General features: G+C 47.8%; 1 protein-coding gene across 1 annotated transcript in view; it reads right to left on the bottom strand.

The window, feature by feature from the left end:
• Positions 1-440: 440 nt before the first annotated feature.
• The window catches only part of LOC117869734 (tumor necrosis factor receptor superfamily member 8-like), a 40,957-nt gene continuing 22,135 nt past the window's right edge, over positions 441-19,262 (bottom strand). The window contains exons 3-11 of the mRNA XM_034756805.1: positions 16,081-16,206; positions 14,769-14,924; positions 14,555-14,648; positions 13,313-13,671; positions 12,802-12,924; positions 12,298-12,348; positions 9,580-9,605; positions 5,982-6,195; positions 441-2,457 (exon numbers count right to left, since the gene is read on the bottom strand). Of these exons, the coding sequence (XP_034612696.1) occupies positions 2,210-2,457; positions 5,982-6,195; positions 9,580-9,605; positions 12,298-12,348; positions 12,802-12,924; positions 13,313-13,671; positions 14,555-14,648; positions 14,769-14,924; positions 16,081-16,206 (1,397 nt within the window). The 3' untranslated portion in view covers positions 441-2,209. The remainder of the gene's footprint in view (positions 2,458-5,981; positions 6,196-9,579; positions 9,606-12,297; positions 12,349-12,801; positions 12,925-13,312; positions 13,672-14,554; positions 14,649-14,768; positions 14,925-16,080; positions 16,207-19,262) is intronic.

Below are 19,262 nucleotides of genomic sequence, written 5' to 3'. Positions count from 1 at the left end.
CTGGTCCCAACCATAACATAGTTCTTCTCTCCATCACATGGGTCATGCGAGGCTTAACCACTGTTTGGAAAGTGCACTGAGTCTCAGATAAAAGGCAGGTTGAAAACTAACATAAGGACAATGCTTAATTTGTAATGAAAGAAGTAACTGACAGGGCAAGCCCAGAGGTGACAGGGCTCTGAACTGCCAAGCCCAGAGGTGTCAGGGCTAAGCCCTGGTACAGATTAAGCCCTGCATAAGGAAATACTTCTCCACACAATGCACAGTCAGCCTGGGGAATGTATTGTGGGGGGATACTTTTGGCTTTCACAACACAACTGGGTACATTCATGGGGGATAGGTCCATCAATGGTTATTAGTCAAGATGATCAGGGATGCAACCCCAACCTTCGCGTATCCCTAAACCTCCAACTTCCAGAAGCTGGGACTGGTTGACAGGGGATGGATCACTTGAAATTACCCTGTTCTGTTCATTCCCTCTGAAGCATCTGGCACTGGCCACTGTCAGAGACAGGATACTGGGCTTGCTGGACCATTAGTCTGATGCAGTATGACCGTTCTTATGAATGCACTAGAGAAGCACAATTATCCGTCACTGTATTCTGTCCAATATAAAAACTACTGAGTCGGTAGTAATTCTGTGGTTCCTCTTTTTTTTTTTGTTGTTGTTAAACCTATCAAGAAACACTGTCATGTAACTCATTTTCCATAATCACGTGAAAGCGCAGTCAGCACTGATGCATTACATTTACAGTTATAGACTTAGCAGCATGAGAGTTTAGCATCTTGCGTAATTTGATCACAAAACTTGAGAGGTTTTTTTAAAAAATAATATGTAAATAAGCGCTTCCCAGATCACCACCTGCACTTCTTCCAAACGCAGCAGAAACGGACATCGTTTTAGGAAACCAGCAATGTGGCATTTAAAAAAAAAAAAATCTTTGTTTGTTTTGGAAAACCTTTTGTTTTCCTTATACAACCATATCCATATTCGCCAGGCCTGCTTAATTCAGACTCGGAGGCAAAGTTCACTTTCAGTACAACATCTAAATATTCAAAACCCTTTGGCTTGTACTGGAGAAGGCCATGATGTAGTAGCACTGCCAATCCCAAACATCAAAACCCTGGAGTCTGAATTGAAAGAAACGTGGACCTCTTTTTTAGATACATTTAGATAAAACACATGTACAGAGGGCTCAAAGAATGCCAGACCTCCATTCTCTTTTCCCCTCCCTCTTGGACTCCTCTTCCCTCTTCTCCCTATTCATGTATGTCTTCTCCTATTTTATTTCTATCATGTTATGTCTATCTAGTAGTGTCTGGTTTTGTATTGTCCGGTCTTGCAGCTTTGACAGGTTCTGAAACAGCATAATTGCATTGGAGAGCCCGTGAAGCATGCAGTATTGGGAAATATATACAAGCTGTAAGTCATTTACCTTTTTGTACTTTTCATTGTCAGTTTTCTTTATCAAAATCAAAAAGTTAATCACAGAAGTCCACCTTGAGTCCAGCTTCAAACTATTCATGAGATTGGCTTAAAAAAAAAAAATCATGAATAAATGTTGGGTTTGTTTTATTTACACTCTAGTATCTGTGCCTTGAGGGCACACTTAGGTCATGTTTCCAAGCTTTTATCCACTACCGTCAGGGCTGAGATTCTCATGTGATCACATGACTCCAGGAGCTGGGACTTTCAGAAAAAAAATGTTGTGAGATTAGCAATAAAATCCCAAGAATTGGCAACAATGATAGGAACAACACAACTACAGATAGATGATTCAGAGATAGGCCCCAATCTTCAGTCTTTGGATCCTGACTTGAATTTTCACAATGGATTTATATCATTCAGTTATGAAGATGGGGCAACTGTAGGGTTTGGATCAGGATCCAAAAGTCCTCAGAGTTTTGGAGTGTTCAAACGTGGGGTTTTGATTCAGTCCCATCTGTAACTGGACGTGCGGAGGAGAAGTGGAGAGAAATATTTGATGTGATCCATAAGTGTAAATCCTTCTTGTTACTATTGATGATTCTCTTGTTTCCTGGATGAAATCAATTCTATGACACCTTGTACCAAAGTGCTCCCATGACCCCCAACCATCCTTCCAGCATCTGAGACAATAAGGCATTCATGGCTCCCCAATGCACTGGATATCACTAGCACAATTGGCATCTGTGTAGCTTTAGTCTTCAAGAGCTTCTCTGCAAGACATCACTTCTCAGTGGCAGTGGTAGGGTGATGAAATTCCTTGCCCTCCTCCTCCACTGGAATCATTACATCACTTCCTGGAAACGATTCTGTCTCCTGCTGCGGATAATGCATTGCAAGTTCATTTTCCTCCATGTTTTCTTGAGCCTTAGAATCATTTTCACATCCTCTAACCGCGCAGTTCTTGCTGACGGGCACTTCCGAAATGGACCCCACAATCACAGTGTCGGCTTTCATTATGTATATTTTGTCTGCGGAAGGAAGCAGATAGGAATCAGTCCTGAGCATTACTAATTATCATTTCTGGTGCTAGCCAGAGACGGTTCCCTCTGTTGCAACGCTTGGATGCCTATCTGAAGTTTCCCAAAGTTCAGAGATGTGCAGATCTGGCCCATCTAGACCATAATTCCCCTCTATAATTAATGGTTAAGCCATGCTGGCCTTTGGTATGTGCCCCACTAGTTATGAATAGTAAGTCTTGGATATTCATAAGGCACCTTTCATTTGGAATCTAAGTACTGAACACAGAGAATGAAAGAGAGGGCTGTGGAAAGGCCATGTGCAAGAGAGCTGGATATTTCATACTATAACATTTCCAAATTTTTTGGATCATGTAGAAAGTTTTGGGTCAATATTTGTTCGCGTCTCCTGCAAATCTCATCTGTGATTACTGAACCACCTTCCCCTCCACCAGCAACATAAACTATGTTTCAAGTTCTTCTCTAACCGAAAGACGTGTTTGCTGCTTAACAATGCTTTTGCAAGGGCCAGAGAAATTAATAACGCCAGCAAACAGGATGCAAGAGTCTTCTACGACCCCAGGGCATATGCTCTAGGTGGTTTTTTGCTTTAATCTACAGCGACGCCAATAGCGGCATGAAAAGACTGCCTTTAAGCAAAGTTTTCAATTGACAGGAAACTCAGATAGCTGTAACAAGAGAGATAATTGAACTCTGTTTTTAGGTCTTGCACAGGAGACTTGGTATCAGGGGTCAGGCAATGCAGGATCAACTACGCTAGAAAGGGTATTTTAGGACAGATTTGTAGGACATGAACGTAGTGTCCAACATGTTAAACCTGGTCCTGATGAGAAAGGGAATTAAAGGCCTTCATTAGGACTTGAACGGCACACTCCACCCCAGAGGTCACTGCAGTTCAGTGGTGCTGGTGGGGGGTGAGGGCGGGGAGGTGTACCTGGGGATGACAGGCCTTACAGACTTTACATTGTTATCATAGAATCATAGAAGATTAGGGTTGGAAGAGACCACCTCAGGAGGTCATCTAGTCCAACCCCCTGCCCAAAGCAGGACCAACCCCAACTAAATCATCCCAGCCAGGGCTCTGTCAAGCCGGGCCTTAAAAACCTCTAAGGATGGAGATTCCACCACCTCCCTAGGTAACCCATTCCAATGCTTCACCACCCTCCTAGTGAAATAGTGTTTCCTAATATCCAAACTAGATCTCCCCCACTGCAACTTGAGACCATTGCTCCTTGTTCTGTCATCTGCCACCATTGAGAACAGCCAAGCTCCATCCTCTTTGGAACCCTCCTTCACGTAGTTGAAGGCTGCTATCAAATCCCTGCTCACTCTTCTCTTCTGCAGACTAAACTAGCCCAGTTCCCTCAGCCTCTTCTCGTAAGTCATGTGCCCCAGCCCCCGGATCATTTTCATTGCCCTCTGCTGGACTCTCTCCAATTTGTCCACATCCTTTCTGTAGTGGGAGGCCCAAAACTGGACGCAATACTCCAGATGTGGCCTCACCAGTGCCAAATAGAGGGGAGTACAACACTTCATAATTATCCAATATGCACCCAGTCCAAAACACAGAAAAGCCCATCTTCGTGCAGCTCTTTTCTGTGAATGAGTAGACGAGTTGAGTATGGGAAAGGGAAGCTGCATTTCAACCCGTCCATCTGCCATTAGCCTTCTTGGCAACAAGGGCACACTGCTGACTCAAATCCAGCTTCTCATCCTGGCTCTATGATGAAACTTCACAACGCTGCTGCTACCAATGTCCCTCAAGTCAGTATGTTTGTAACTCGGGAACAACTAACAGGCAAACGTTCCGGCACATCTTACTGATGCAAAGGTCATTTTTTGCAGAAGTTACAAGTGCATCACTCACAGGGTGGGAAGGTTCTGGTGCATTTGCAGGACCTATGAAAGGCACTTAGTTCCAAAAGGTCAGCACTAACAAGGACAGGGTAGCTTAGATTGGGAGCAGACTTCCATGGAATACCGTACCATGACCTGGCACCAAGATGCTACTGGAATAAGTGAGTTATGTAAACTAGGCCAGGCAGTCAAGTTCTCTGGGGACTGTTAATTCAGAGCTGTTTGCAGAACTCTGACAGGATGCCATGACGTCCAAACATACTATCAGTTTGAAAACTGGCACACAACAGGCCTGCACTTTGATGATAACCTTTCCTGGTGGAGTACAGTATAGGAGCTTTGTTCCAAAAACCATACTGCCGTGACCACACAATGCCCTCTAATCAACATCACTTCAAAGTGTTTCTCAGCATTTGCACCGGGCATGAAGAGAGCATGGATTGCATACAATACAGCAGTGGTTCTCAACCAGGGGTATGCAGAGGTCTGCCAGGGCAGCGGTACATCAACTCCTCTAGATATTCACCTAGTTTTACAACAGGCTACATAAAAAGCACTAGTGAAGTCAGTACAAACTAAAATTTCATACAGACAATGTCTTGTTTATACTGCTCTCTATATTATACAATGAAGTATAAGTACGATATATATATTCCAATTGATTTATTTTATAATTATATGGTAAAAATGAGAAAGTCAGCAAGTTTTCAGTAAGAAATGTGTTGTGACATTTTTATGTCCGATTTTGTAAGCAAGTGGTTTTTAAGTGAGGTGAAACTTGTGGGTATGCAAGACAATCAGCCTCCTGAAAGGGGTACAGTAGTCGGGAAAGGTTGAGAGCCACTGCAATACAGAACCTGCAGCACCCCACATTTCCTCACTTTGCATATTATCTGACAACCAGGCTTTGAAATGACCCCGGTCACTAATAAAGACCCTTCCTCATTACACATCTGCTTACACAAATAAAGGGAAGCTCTCAAACCAAATCATTTCGTAACATCCAACTCAAATCTGCGCACTCGTCTGTCTCCCTGTCATTGAGAACAAGTTCCAATGGAGATTTGTCCTTCCTTCAGACATACACGTAGGGCCAGATCTCAGCTGGTATAAATCTGCCTAGGTCCAGTGCAGTTCTGCAAATTTATACCAGCAGAGGATCTGCACCATCACTCAAGATTTTCTGCAGAGGAGAGGAGGCCCTCAAATGCATCTTCCCCTCCAGCCTCATTGCAGAAACATCTCACCGGGAAAAATATGACCATGATTTAAAAACAGTTTGCCAGTCTGGAGAAGAGTCGCGATAAATATTTTAAAAAAAATATATTCAGTCATTAACTCTTCACCCACTGTATTGCTTAATCCCACCCTGGGCATGCCCCCAGCTGCACAGGAAATGGCCTTTGCTTATTTTCCCCTTTGCTCCATCTCAGCAGTTCTTGATTTCCTTTTAAGCAGTTTTCTTTGGCAGCAGTCACTCCGGGTCAGGATTCTGTGCTGCTTGGTTGACTGTTCGAGGAAATGTTTGGCACCAAAGTCATGCAACTGACAGTAAATGAAAACTTTAAAAAGCTGCTAGTTAATTATACAAAGGGGCTGAATTCCTTCCCACCTCCCCGACACACACACCCTATTCTGCAAAGGCGTACGAGACTCACCGATTCGGTTATTAGTGTGGTCCCTCACTCGGGAATCAGCGGGGTAGTCTGTGGCATTCCCGGTGCTCTGGATCGTCTCAGCCAGGCTTGAGTCAGGACTGGGATTTTTTTCTGAGCTGGAGACCAAGTTGTTGTTGGTTTCCACAACGGGGATTCTGTTTAACAACTCCCTCTCTTCTGACTCTTTGTCAGCTTTCAGCATACTGAACCTCTTCTGTCGACATAAAGAGGAGATGAACAGGGCAGCGAACCTACGGCTCACATAACAAGAAGCAAAACAGGGAGGGACTGCAGTAGTTTTGGAAGCAACCGCATCCCTCTGAATCCGCGAGAATAATAGTCGTATTTACAGAATACCTTCCATCAGTTGAGGCAAATTTTCAAGAGGGCTTAAATGACTTCAGAGCTTAGGTTCCTTTGAATTAGGCTCCTAAGTCCTTTAGGGCCAGATTTACAAAGATATGTAGGTGACTAAAGATGCTGATAGGTGTCTACCAGGATTTATAAAGTGCCGAAGCAGGTTCGGCTCCTATCTGCAACTTTAGACCCTAAATATCTTTGTATGTTGGGAACCTAGCTGCTTTTGAAAATTTTACTCCGTCTTAAAGCACTTGAAATACAGCAATGACTTAAGTCTCATAGCACTCCCCATCGGATCGAGGGGTAAACTGAGGCAGAGAGCAGTCAAATGACTTGTCCAAGGTCACAAACTGAAAAAGTGCGCTCTTTGGCAGAGCCAGTGATAGAACCGAAGTTCCCAGGCCTGTCCCATAAACACAGACCATCTGTCCTACAGAAATTGGATACAATGAACTTTGTGACATGAGACCTTAAATAGATCCTGCCTGCTCTGCATGACACAATCAGCAATGGGGATATATCACTGAGAACTGGCCTCCAGAGGACTGAAGTTATCATTGGCCTCCACCGTCTTGCCCTTTTTGGTCACGTTGCCGGACTCAGAGACAAAGTCCCTGCACACTGAACTCTGAAGATTGACTATGAGGTCACTGCCTGGTCACGGACTGGTGGTGGTCATGTGGTCGCCCGCGATTAACCTGGCTGCAGCAGATCAGGAACGATCCTGGGGAGTTACTAGATACCGTACACTGCGGTCATGGACGTTCAGCGCTCCGGACCTCCGCTGTCTAAGCATCTGGAGGTTGCTGCGCTGCATCGTCCGATGGCATTTTCATAGAAGTAGCACCCACGGCCAAGACTGTCCTCTCCCCACCTGTAGTACTGCATGCTGTGCACCAGCAGTTGCTAGCCTGTATCCTAGCGGTAGCTGCACTTCAGCGGTGGAGTATAGAGTTTGCAAAGCTCTAGGGCAGCAGTTCTCAAACTTCATTGCACCGTGACCCCCTTCTGACAACAAAAATGACTACATGACCCTAGGATGGGGGACCAAAGCCTGAGCCTGCCCAAGCCCCACCACTCTTGGCGGGGGGGTGGGGGAGGGAGGCTTGTAACCTGGGCCTCGGCACCCAGGGCTGAAACCCTCGGGCTTTGGCTTTAGCCCTGGGCCCTAGCAAGTCTAATGCCAGCCATTAAAATGGGGTCACAACCCACAGTTTGAGAACCTCTGCTCTAGGGGAGTGTTGTATGTGTAATGAACAGAAATCCCAGGGAGAAGAACTTTGTTTTAACAGATGTATTCAGGCAGAACTTAGAATCATAGAATATCAGGGTTGGAAGGGACCTCAGGAGATCATCTAGTCCAACCCCCTGCTCAAAGCAGGACCAATTCCCTACTAAATCATCCCAACCAGGGCTTTGTCAAGCCTGACCTTAAAAACCTCTAAGGATGGAGATTCCACCACCTCCTTAGGTCACCCATTCCAGTGCTTCACCATCCTCCTAGTGAAAAAGTTTTTCCTAATATCCAACCTAAACCTCCCCCACTGCAATTTGAGACCATTACTCCTTGTTCTGTCATCACAAGCATCACAACTTCAAGCTGGATTGGTGTTAAGACTGTTCTCCCTCTGTATTTAGCATTGAGCGAAGCAAATAGCCCGCTGTGAAATTATGTAGCGCTGGGTGATCAAGGGGCAATGAATTTAAAGGAAAACAGATGCATGTAAATTTCCCCTGATTTCTTGCAAGTTCTTGCCCTCTTGTGGAAGGTCAAGCAAGCACAGGATTTGAATTGGCGTTCTAGAACTTCAACGCAGAGTCACTGCAATCCTGTCTCAGAAGAGCTCCCCCTCAGGGGTTAATGATTATTTATTTAAAGGAGAAACTAAGATCCAATTAACCAAAGCTATAGCTTTCCTGTCCCAGAGCCAAATTCTGCTGATGGTTCCTAGCTCTGCTGCCGTTTGCACACGATTAGATCAGCAAAAACCGAGCAAGGGGTTTCAAGTGTGAAGTTCCCAGCACTTGGCACCCGTCTGACTCATTTTCTATGAAAAAGTACGAAAGGAAGTTTCCTGAGTAGCTGGCATGAAATATTGAAATGATGGTAGAAGTTTGTAAAACCAGGTTGCTTTACAATTGGAGATTTAAAAACCATTTTTTACAGGTGAAATGAAATGCTTTTAAAAATACAGAGCTCAGCTGAAAGCCTACCTCACTAGCACAGCGTTCGTGTAGGCGTCAAAGATTACAAACAAACAAACGACATGAACTTCCATGGAGCCCTGACAATTGACTGCAGCTCAGGATCTGTCCTCTAATGTTACTGTGTTTATTTATGTTTGATTTGTTCATCCCTAGCCCGGGAAATTCTTACTTTATCATTAGCATTGTTTTGTATTAACTGGGAATATCCCTGCACTGTGGATGGGGGTAATTATTTCCAGAGGGTCATGTTGGCTAACCAGCTTCAATCTGTGTCGTTACACCAGTCCTGGCACATCCATCAAACAATATCCTCCTAACACCCGTTTTAGGACAAGCACTCTTGCCCACACCTGCAGAGAAGGGCACCAGAGGGGGCTCAATCCCAATGACTTAATTGGGGGGTGACAAATGGAGATGGGACGAAACTGCCAAGGTCAGATCCCAACTGCTCCCAAAAGATCAGGCATGTTCGCCTCTGCGATTTTGGTTCCTGCCCCAATCTAATGACAACGGGGTCACAGCCTGCACGCCCCACTGAAGCAGAACTCCCATTAGCAGCATGACATTGATGGGAATTTTGCCAGCGGAAGGATTCCAAGATCAGGCCCCAGATAACAAGTACGGCTACATCCCCCACGTGCATGTACATCAGAGGTTACAATGGAAAGGGGCAAACTGAAGGGCAGGTTTACATTTAAAACGCTTTAGTGAAGATGCTGATGGGAGACGTCTCCTGTCGGTGGAGTTAATCCACCTCTGCAAGAGGGAGTAGCCATGTTGATGGGAGAAGCTTTCTTGCCAACATAGCACTGTCTACACCAGGAGTTAGGTTGGTAAACTACATCGCTCAAGGGTGAGGATTTTTCACACCCCTGAGTGACGTAGTTACACAGATATAAGCCTGTAGTGTAGACCTGGCCTGAAAAGGTTGTCACTGATGGTTTAAAAGGACATTATAAAATACCACTAATTATTTTTACTCCTTTTGGAGAAAACAGGAGTGATTTGGGAGCGTCTATTTCATACTTACTGCACAGTTCTTCATCAGATCAGAACCTACAATGAGAAGAGGGGGAAAAAAACATATCATGGGTAAGTTTATATTAATTTAACAATCCCAAGAAGACTATCAATGTCTCATCTTGTATTTGTACAGCAGCTTTCACCTTGATGTATTTTAAGTTATTTTACAAAATGAAGTACCCTTTGCATTCCTTCCCTACCACTAAAATGCAGACACATTTGGAGTGAATGCAGCTGAGTTGTAAAGAACCCCCCCATATTCAATAAAGAATGAACCATGCACGGCAGATGTTAGTCACGTTGATTAATGCCCTGCTGAATGTATTTAGATATGAAGGCACCGAGAAGGGAAGAAAAGCCAGATAGAACAGACTATTCGATTGAAATCGCAAGGGGAGGTTAGCTGGGTAAAACGTAATTGTGAGGCTGGCAGGCCACATGGCAGTTCATGCCCAGGCTGCCGGCATTGGCTAAGAGCTGACAACCTCATAGCTGGAGACCAGACCAGGTCAACTGTATGTTAGTTTTGCTCAAAATAGGTGTTAGTCTTATAAGAATGTATTTAGTGTTGAGATTTTTATGAAATGCTTGTAAATTGCTGCCTGCATTAATCTCACTTGTAATGTCTGTTCTCCAGGCTATAAGAAAATAGGTAAGTTGTGCTTTGCCCTGAACTTGCGAACTCAACCATGGAAACCATCCCCCACTCCCTCTGCCCATCCAGAAGGACTATCAAAGTCAGATGGGCCATCAAGAATCATTGCAATACAAAGGACTGGTTAATGGCCCTGTCCATCTGGGAAATGCTCTTCCTGTGGGCTTGGAAGCTGAATGAAGGAAATAAACAAAACCACAGGAAACAGTTCCATCTTTTTGGCTGTTTGCCCTCTGAAGTGCCAGAGCCTCGAAGGGCATGTCTACATTTGCCATCGAAAGCGGAAAAAGTCCCTTTTCTGCGCAAAGACCGTGGGAGTGTCTACACTTGCCAATGACTTTTTTGCGGTGAAACTTCTGAGTTTCACCGCAAAAAGAAAACCACCTCCACAAGAGACGTACAGCTCTTACCGGTGATGCTTTTGCGGTGATGTACAAGTGAAGACACGTTCTTCCTGTTTACAGAGCTTTTAGCCTCCGCAGGATATCCCACAGTGCCTAGATGGCCACTCCGGCCAGCAGCTCTGCTGCTCCAACACCCGGTAAACAGATGTCTGCCCCTCCCCCTGTCAAGCCCCAGGAACTTTGAAACTCCCCTGCCTGGTTTTTTGGCAAGCGCTCACTTATCCTCTGGCCAGGGGACGCTGGCTGCTCCATGGAGCAAACATTCCCCTGCTTGGAGCAATTCTGAGCTACTGAATCTGATCAGTGTTTGGGGAGAGGAGGCTGTGCAGGGCCCCAGGATGCCCCGCGATCACCCCCCCCCCCGCCCTTCCCACGAGACCTATCATGAGAATGGAGAGAGCTGCACTGTGGGATAGCTGCCCTCAGGGTGTGGCGCTCATTGGCGATGGAAGTGCTGCAAATGTAAACACTCTCGGACGCCTGTGGACGTGAGAACACAAACCAGCGCTTTTCTTTCACCGGTTCACTATCACCGGGGAAACTGACAGCGCAAACACTCTGCAAGTAGCCTAAGTTGAAGCCAGAGATCCCCAAGGGCTGCCTCCTGGGTCTGCCCTGAAAGACACTTGGAATGGACCGATCACTACAACTCTGTCACTCTTACGATTTAGATGGTAACTCATTCGTGTTTTAACCTGTAAATAACTCTCTGGTTCCTTTTTCCTAGTTAATAAACCTTTAGCTAGTTTATTACAGGATTGGCTACAGGTGTTGGCGTTGTCAGGTGCTAACTGATCTGGGGGTAAGTGACTGGTCTCTTGGGACTGGAAGTAACCTGAATGTGGTGTGATTTTTGGGGGGGTAAGTGATCATTTATCACAAAAGTCTAGTTTGTCTGGATTTCAAAACACACTGCAGAGTCTAAGGGGACGGTCTGTGACTCTGTGGTAAGGCTAGCATGGTGATCAAGGAGTTCGCATTTCTTACTGGCTTGGTGAAATCCACTTCTAGAACCAGGAGTGTTGGAAGTACCCTAAAAGCGTGGGGAGGGGGTGCCCCACAGGCACCCGAACCATGGGCACATCCCCCCGCGCCGCCCCTTCCCCCAAGGCCTCGCCCTCTGCTCACTTCTCTTCGCCCCTCCCCCCGTCACTCGCCCTTACCGCAGGTAATAAGAGGGAGGGCCCTGGCCACCTGCCCCTCCCCGATCCGGAGCCCCTGTCTAGAATACACCACCAGTTTGGGGTGTCTGCCCTGTTGAGTCACTCCAGACAGCATGACAGTAATGACTCAGGCTGGGGCTTGGTTAGGGTACTGTGGTTAATGCCCTCTCTACTTTTGTAACACAAGCCACAAGGCCTTCAGGTCAGGCACTGTGATTTTAAGTTCCACCTAAAAAACGGCACACCTCCAGCAGCACTGGGCCCCACTTACTACACAAGGGCATCGATTCAGGTGGAAGAGCGCCATCTGTTGCACCGTTTTAATAGTGCTGGAGAGAGCAATGCAATGCATTTTCCCCCAGCACCTGTCATATAAGTCTAATAAGGTAAAAACGTGACTCAGTAACAGTTGTCCTAATTAACACAAAAATGGATTGAAATTCAGCTAGAAAACCTTCTGCGATAGACCAGAAAGATGGCTCCAGCCTCTATCAGTCACCTACCCTGACTTGAAGATTTGAGTCTACATGTAGTGACTGGATACAGATCAAGAGCTGAGAAAATAAAGAGACACCATGTTCAGCACCAAAGTAGCTCTGGGACATATGGAGGACGAGATCTGATCATTACCAACGAAGATTACCCTTCCCCTCTCTCCGCTTGGGGCTATACCAGCTAACACACAAAACAGACCCCAGACGACACCGTTCTGTGCTGAGGAGAGACATTTTGTTACCATTTCTCCCACAGCCTCTGAGAAACTCCCCACGCAGCCTGTGTTTCATGGCAGCACCATCTCTTTCTTCCTCCATGAACTGCTTATAGGATTCTAACGTTGAAAACCCTGAGGTCAGGATCTGCCTGGAGCCCTCACCCTGCCCTGCCTGCTCCCAGGGGCTGGTCGCTCTCCCCGACACATGCAGCGGCCACCCAAACCTTTGCAAGAACAGGTGACACTACCAGCATGCTACGGGTTAATGAACAGCTAGAGGGCTCAGGAAACTCACTCTTCCCATTGGGGGTGAAGATCCGCCTCTTGCAAGCCTTCCTTTGCCAAACCGCCAGCATACCAGCGAGAAGCACCATGCTGCAAAGAACCACCGCACCCCAGGGAACAAAGCTCCCATCACCTGCAACACAGAGCGGGCAGAGGGGGTATTGTTAATGAAGCTGGGATTTTTTTTAAGAAAAGGTATGGGGTGTCCACAGGCAGTATGAGAGAGAAAGACGTTCCCACGCCAGAACACGCACGCAGACCCAAGCCCGCCTTAAATTAAACAAATTTTAAATTAATGGAGATATCCTATCTCCTAGAACTGGAAAGGACCTTGAAAGGTCATTGAGTCCAGCCCCCTGCCTTCACTAGGCAGGACCAAGTACTGATTTTGTCCCAGATCCCTAAGTGGCCCCCTCAAGGATTGAACTCACAACCCTGGGTTTAGCAGGCCAATGCTCAAACCACTGGGCTATCCCTCCCCCATGTACTGCACTCATCACGTGCGTTATCAGTGCTATCACCTGTCTTGGCAGTCTTTTCTGTAGCTATATCTGAGGTAGGAGAAGTGCCAGCTGCGTGTTTTGTATCCGATCCACCGACGGTTCCCGCAGCAGTCCAGTTGGCATCACCAGAGGCTGCATCACTCGTGAGGATGCTGGCGCTGGTCACTGGCTTTGTGGTAGTGTGGGAATGCTGGCCTCCCACGGTTGTTGGCTGCTCGTTCAGGAGCGGCGCTTTTGCCCTGTCGGAATCCTTCGACTCGTTGCTGAATTTCGCAGACAAAGTGGCAGGTGTGAGGTGGGTGGGAGGTGGGTCCATGCAGACTTGGTCGTGTGTGGAATTTCCGCTGTCCACGGCTACTTTGTTTAGCTTGGCACAGCTGGGAAGGGGAAGGAGAACACAGAGGTTACAGGTCACAGAGTAAAAACGCATGAGGAATCCTTGGGGGAATGGAAGATAGGAGAGAGGTTACCTGAGTGATAAGCACCCCCTTGCTCGTTTTTGTGCCATCTGCCCTTAGCCAGAAGCTCCTCCCTTCCCATTACTCCTCCCCCTGCCCCACAGGATCTCTTTAAACCAGAGGCAAATCTAGACTTGAATTCATGTTCAAGTCTAACCCACTCTAGTCAAGAGAGCTCGAGGTTAGAGGGGTTCATTCATCCACCCTCAAACCTCCCCACCCCCTCGGCCATGTAATCTTGTGTAAGTAATAAGAGAAATAGGGATGCCCTCAAATCTCTTTGCTCACTAGCAAAATGCTGCTCCTTTGTCCTGGGGCTGGGTTTGGCTAGTTTGTGCCAGAAGAGCGACAGCTTCCATAATATATGGAGATATACCTATCTCATAGAGCTGGAAGGGACCTTGAAAGGTCATTGAGTCGAGTCCAGTCCCCTACCTTCACTAGCAGGACCAAGTACTGTCCCGGACAGATTTTTGCCCCAGATCCTTAAATGGCCCCCTCAAGGACTGAACTCACCACCCTGGGTTTAAGCAGGCTAATGCTCAAACCACTGAACTATCCCTCCCCCGCAAAAAAATGGAATCATAGAATATCAGGGTTGGAAGGGACCTCAGGAAGTCAGCTAGTCCAACCCCCTGCTCAAAGCAGGACCAATCCCCAACTAAAGCCCCAAATTGCCCCCTCAAGGATTGAACTCACAGCCCTGGGTTTAGCAGGCCAATGCTCAAACCACTGAGCTAGCCCTCCCACAGCTCCAGCTCCAGCTCTAGCTCTAGACAGCCGGTCAAAAATCTGGGCTTACTCCGTGTGGGGCTTGCAGCGTTCGGTGCTGGAGTGCCGCTCAGAGAAGGTCCCCAAAGGGCATTCTTGGCAGGAGACATCAACTTCTGAGGTGCCTGCAGGAAAGAAAAAAAAAAAGCGATCGTCGAGCCGTACGCGACGGCGTGAGCTGTGTCGCCAGCACCGTCCAGAGGCCAAAGCCAGAGGAGACTGGCTGGCATGGGTGGGATGCTTACCTCTGACTAGGACTCCAAATCCTGGCTTGCAGACAGTGTGGGAAATGCATCGCGCACAGCTGTTCAGAACGGCAACCTTACAAAACAGCCCTGCTCGGCACTCACACACCCTTCTGGAATTGAAGGAGCAAGGGACTTTCTCCACAAGGTCGTATTCTGAAAGGGGGAGTGAGAGAAAATTAGCATGGAGGAGACGCAGGGGGAGGAGAAGAGTTGGAAAGGATAATGAATGTTCTGTTCAGCGACAACTCAAGTCACAAGAGCAGGAGAAGTCTGCGAACCAATGGGCTGGAGTCTGATCAACCAAGCAGGAATCAGACTTGGTCAATAGCTGAATGAGAGACCTCTGGGGAAATCCCAGGTCCCGCAGGAAGTGGCGCGGTGAGATGGTAGGTGGCATTCCCCTCTCTAAGTACTGAGCCAGCACAGGGGGCCATTCTACTGCTGGAAATGCCGTTCTGAATGAAATGTTTTTACTGGGATCCCAACCACTTGTAGGCTGTCAAGAGCTCACTGCACATTTGCAAGATCGGGGTGTTAACTCTCCTGCTTGAGCCAAATTTTAGCTCAGGCAATTGCGTTCCGTCCTCCTAAATTTTCCTGGTAGCTTCTCTTAAGCATGCTAACCTCCCTGTTCTAACCTGGTGGGTAATGTTGTTGTGCATTGTTAAACATCTCTGTGCATCCCCCCAGAGGTAGCTGCAATCCCAGTAAGGCTTGCACTTCAATTCTGCGTCTGCAAAACTCTTTGGAATCCACTGGGGTGAAAAAACACAAGAGATGGGTCCGTACCAGAACCCCAGATCCAGACTTGGGGAGAACCAAGATGCAAATCTGAATTCAGATCCAAGCTCCGTGGTTCGTTCCTCTCTCTAACGTCATGTCATGTGGTGGGACGACTTTTCAAAACTGAACAGAACATCCAAGTCAAGCATTTGGATGCTCAAGTAGGTGCACAACGTAGAAAAGTAAAATAGCCAGACGTGCACTCTCCAAGAGCCTGATTCAAATTCCACCACTGACCCCAAATGCAGCCTTTGGATGTCCTATTGAGATACCCACCCAAATATACAAATGGGACCAGTTTCACGTAATGGGGATACCTTACTGCAGTGCACCTTAACTGGAGAGGTGGCTCTCATCAGCCCTGTGCTTCAGCTGGAGGATCAAGGACTAAGATAAGACAGCTTCCCTCGCCAGTCCAGACAGGTAGTGGAAAGGCAGGAAATCAAGACACAATGAAACTGGCCTAGCCCAAACCCAGAGAAGGTCTCGGCATGATGCAAGTGCAGGGGCTAAGCAAAACACATACCTGGCTTGCACGACACGCAGGCCTCGCAGCGTGGCTTCCCTTGCTCCCTGTTCAGGAAGTGCTCGGGTTCACACTGCCCACAGTCCCGGTCTGGATCTGTGGGACACTCTTTCCGTTTATGATAGCCTGAAAGACAGAAAGCAAAATAAGTAAGAAGCCTCTTACCAAGGGCTCTGAGAGAAGCAGAGGGAGAGAATGCTGTGCCTGCCCGGCAGCGCCCTCTACTGGCCAAGCGTCGCTCAGACGTGCCAAGCCTCAGTTTCCCTTTCAGATAGGCTCTTCTCTTCCAATAATACCCTGGATTATCATCAGAAATGGTTCCCATCAAAATAAAGGTCTCAGAGTCCAAATTTCATCCTGCCCAGCCCCTACCTGGCTGGAGTCATCTTCTATTCCGCTGCAGGCTGCTTTCTGCTCCAGTCCCCGGCTCTCCTCCTTGGAGCTAGGGGTGTTGAGCCTCTGCTAGCTTCTTCCTCCGGCTGGCTCTTTGCCCCAGTCAGTCCTTCACTCTCCCCCTAGGAGCATTCCCCTGCAGATCTCCCCCAGCCACTGGCTCCACTCCTTTTGAGGGAGGATAGTGTGTGTGTGTGTGTGTGTATATATATAGATTTCCCTCCCAGAGCGTGTCCTGATTGGCTGAGAGAGGAGTCCTGCCCCGCCCACTCCACAAAGCTCCTGATCCCAGGCCCTTAAAGAAACAGCAGCCTGGGTTTTCCCCAAGCCTTAACTATCTCCTCTGGGGCCATCTTCCTCTCCCCCAGTACCTAGCTCTGCCTTTCCTGGGTCTTCATCTGCTCTTAAAAAGTCCAAGGGCTTAAAGAGACACAGCACAGAACAGGTGTTGACTGACCACTAGTGCTTACTGCCCTTTAGGGGACAGTCACCCTGTTATACGGCCGAAGGCGCCTCAGTCCATGCGGTCACCTCCCACACAATACTAGGCTGGATCTGCTCTCTGCACCTGTCACCCGGGCTGCAGTAATGCTATTCCAGGGTGCAGGGCTTGGGATCGTTGCGCAGGGAGGTTACAAATGGGAAGACAGAGGTGGCTGGCAGGTCTGCAGGGAAGTGCCCCACTGCCACGCAGATTCCTCAGACAATTGCTCCTCACTGGCTCCTTCAGGTCTATGGTAGCAACCCCCAGGGCCGGTGCTCAACGTTTGACTGCCTAGATATCTGCTTTCCTCTCAACTGCCGCCAGCACCTCTGGGATGCTGGTGCAAACGGGAGCTTGAAGGGGCAGAGGTGCGCCCTCAAAAGCTGTGCTGGGGCGTGGAAGGAGGCCAAGCAGGGGTGGCTGGGCCAGAGGCACCTCTAAAAGGTCAGTATTCTAAGCAGCTGGGTCCGCGGGCTAACGAATGCCCTGGCTATATCATGGAGATCAGAAGGGCTGCAGAAAGCTTGACCCCAGGAGTTGCTGGGAGGTGGGTAACCACGACCACAGAGGAAGGCACCGTGGCAGCAGCAAATGCACAATGAGAAATCCCAGCAGCAGCGCGGGAATGGGGCACGGGGGGGGGGGGGGGCGAGAAAGACTCCAGGAAAACGGCCCACCTCTTTCTGCATAACACAACCCTCCGGGCTAACGACTCGGAGGAAAACAACACACTCGCTAAACGTTCTGGCAAGCCCAGCGTGGGCGGCGCAGGTGACAGCATCAGTGCTATATTTAGGTGACTAAATGCCACCAGACAACTCCCAGCTACGTGGCTCCCACCTCCCACTGTCTGAAACCAGTCTCACTAGGGTGGCAACCACTGCGATGCCGGTGCACAGGCCTGCAACATGGTCCTTTTAAAAAAAAAATAGCTATTCCCTTTAGCGACCAGCTGTGTCAGGAATTGAGGCTGAAATAATGCACTGCAGAGGGCAGGCGGAGTGTGGCTGTGGAACATCTGACCAGCAGCCCAGGGAGTAAACACTGCTGGCCTACTCTGGGATTCTGCTGGGAGGAAGGTGGTCTGGTCTAGTGGACAGGTTCAGGGATGCAGGCGTGGAGCTGAGGTTGGGGGACTGGGACTGGGGTGAGCAGCTAAGGGAGGATGGCACAGACAACCTTAATTCTGGCATTTCCTAACTTTTGTGGGCTTGATTTTGCAACCTTAATATCCGTTTAGTGTCATTTTTGCTATGTAGTACAGCAGGGGCAGGCAACCTATGGCACGTGTGCTGAACGTGGCACGTGAGTTGATTTTCAGTGGCACTTCACACTGCCCGGCTCCTGGCCACCGGTCCGGGGAGCTCTGCATTTTAATTTCATTTTAAATGAAGCTTCTTAAACATTTTAAAAACCTTATTTACTTTACATACAACACTAGTTTAGTTATATATTATAGACTTCTAGAAAGAGACCTTCTAAAAAACGTTAAAATGTATTACTGGCACGCAAAACCTTAAATTAGAGTGAATAAATGAAGACTCGGCACACCACTTCTGAAAAGTTGTCGACCCCTGTAGTATAGTATCTATTTGTCCAGGGAATATTCCTCTCTCTGATCCCTTTTTAATGCTATTCTCCCCCGAGATTTCCCCCCGCTTTTCTCCTCTCTCCTCCTCCCCAGTCTTCCTTAAGCACAACACCAAGCCAACATCCTTCAGGTACAAATCAAATGTAACAACTCCCACATCTGCAGCTGCTATAAAAACGGTGAAGCCCCTTTGAAGGCAACGAAGCTACACTGACATACCCCAGTTGAGGATCATAGAACCATAGGGTTAGGAGGGACCGCCAGGGTCCCGAGTCTAACCCCCTGCCCAGATGTGGGATTTGGATGGTGTAGACACAAGACAGATGGCTGTCCATCCATTTGAGTAGGTTCCAAACTGGGTAAAAGCAGCTTCGTCATCCCTAATTTCTTGTTTTACTGGAAGCAGTCTCCCTCTTCCTAATTTGTAAAGTCTCGGCTGGCCACACACAGGGGTGGGTCTCTCAGGAGCCCTGGTATAGTCTTGACATCACATGGCCACAGCGCAGGATGTCCTGCTATTGACCCAATCCAACTTCATGCAAATGCTCGCAGCCAAGCACAATACCCCCGCACGCTATCAGCCGAACAAATAAATGTCAAAAATTTCCTTTTGAGAAAAAAAAAAAGAAAAGAAAAACATTTTTACCGAGAGGGAAATGCCACAAAATGCCCCGCCCACTGAACTATTTTGGCCAATGGGGCTAGCTTCAGGCA

The sequence above is a fragment of the Trachemys scripta genome, chromosome 24, assembly GCF_013100865.1.
Source record: "Trachemys scripta elegans isolate TJP31775 chromosome 24, CAS_Tse_1.0, whole genome shotgun sequence".
Lineage (NCBI taxonomy): Eukaryota > Metazoa > Chordata > Testudines > Emydidae > Trachemys > Trachemys scripta.
The sequence above is the reverse complement of the archived record's forward strand: the minus strand, read 5'-3'. Positions and strand labels throughout refer to the sequence as shown.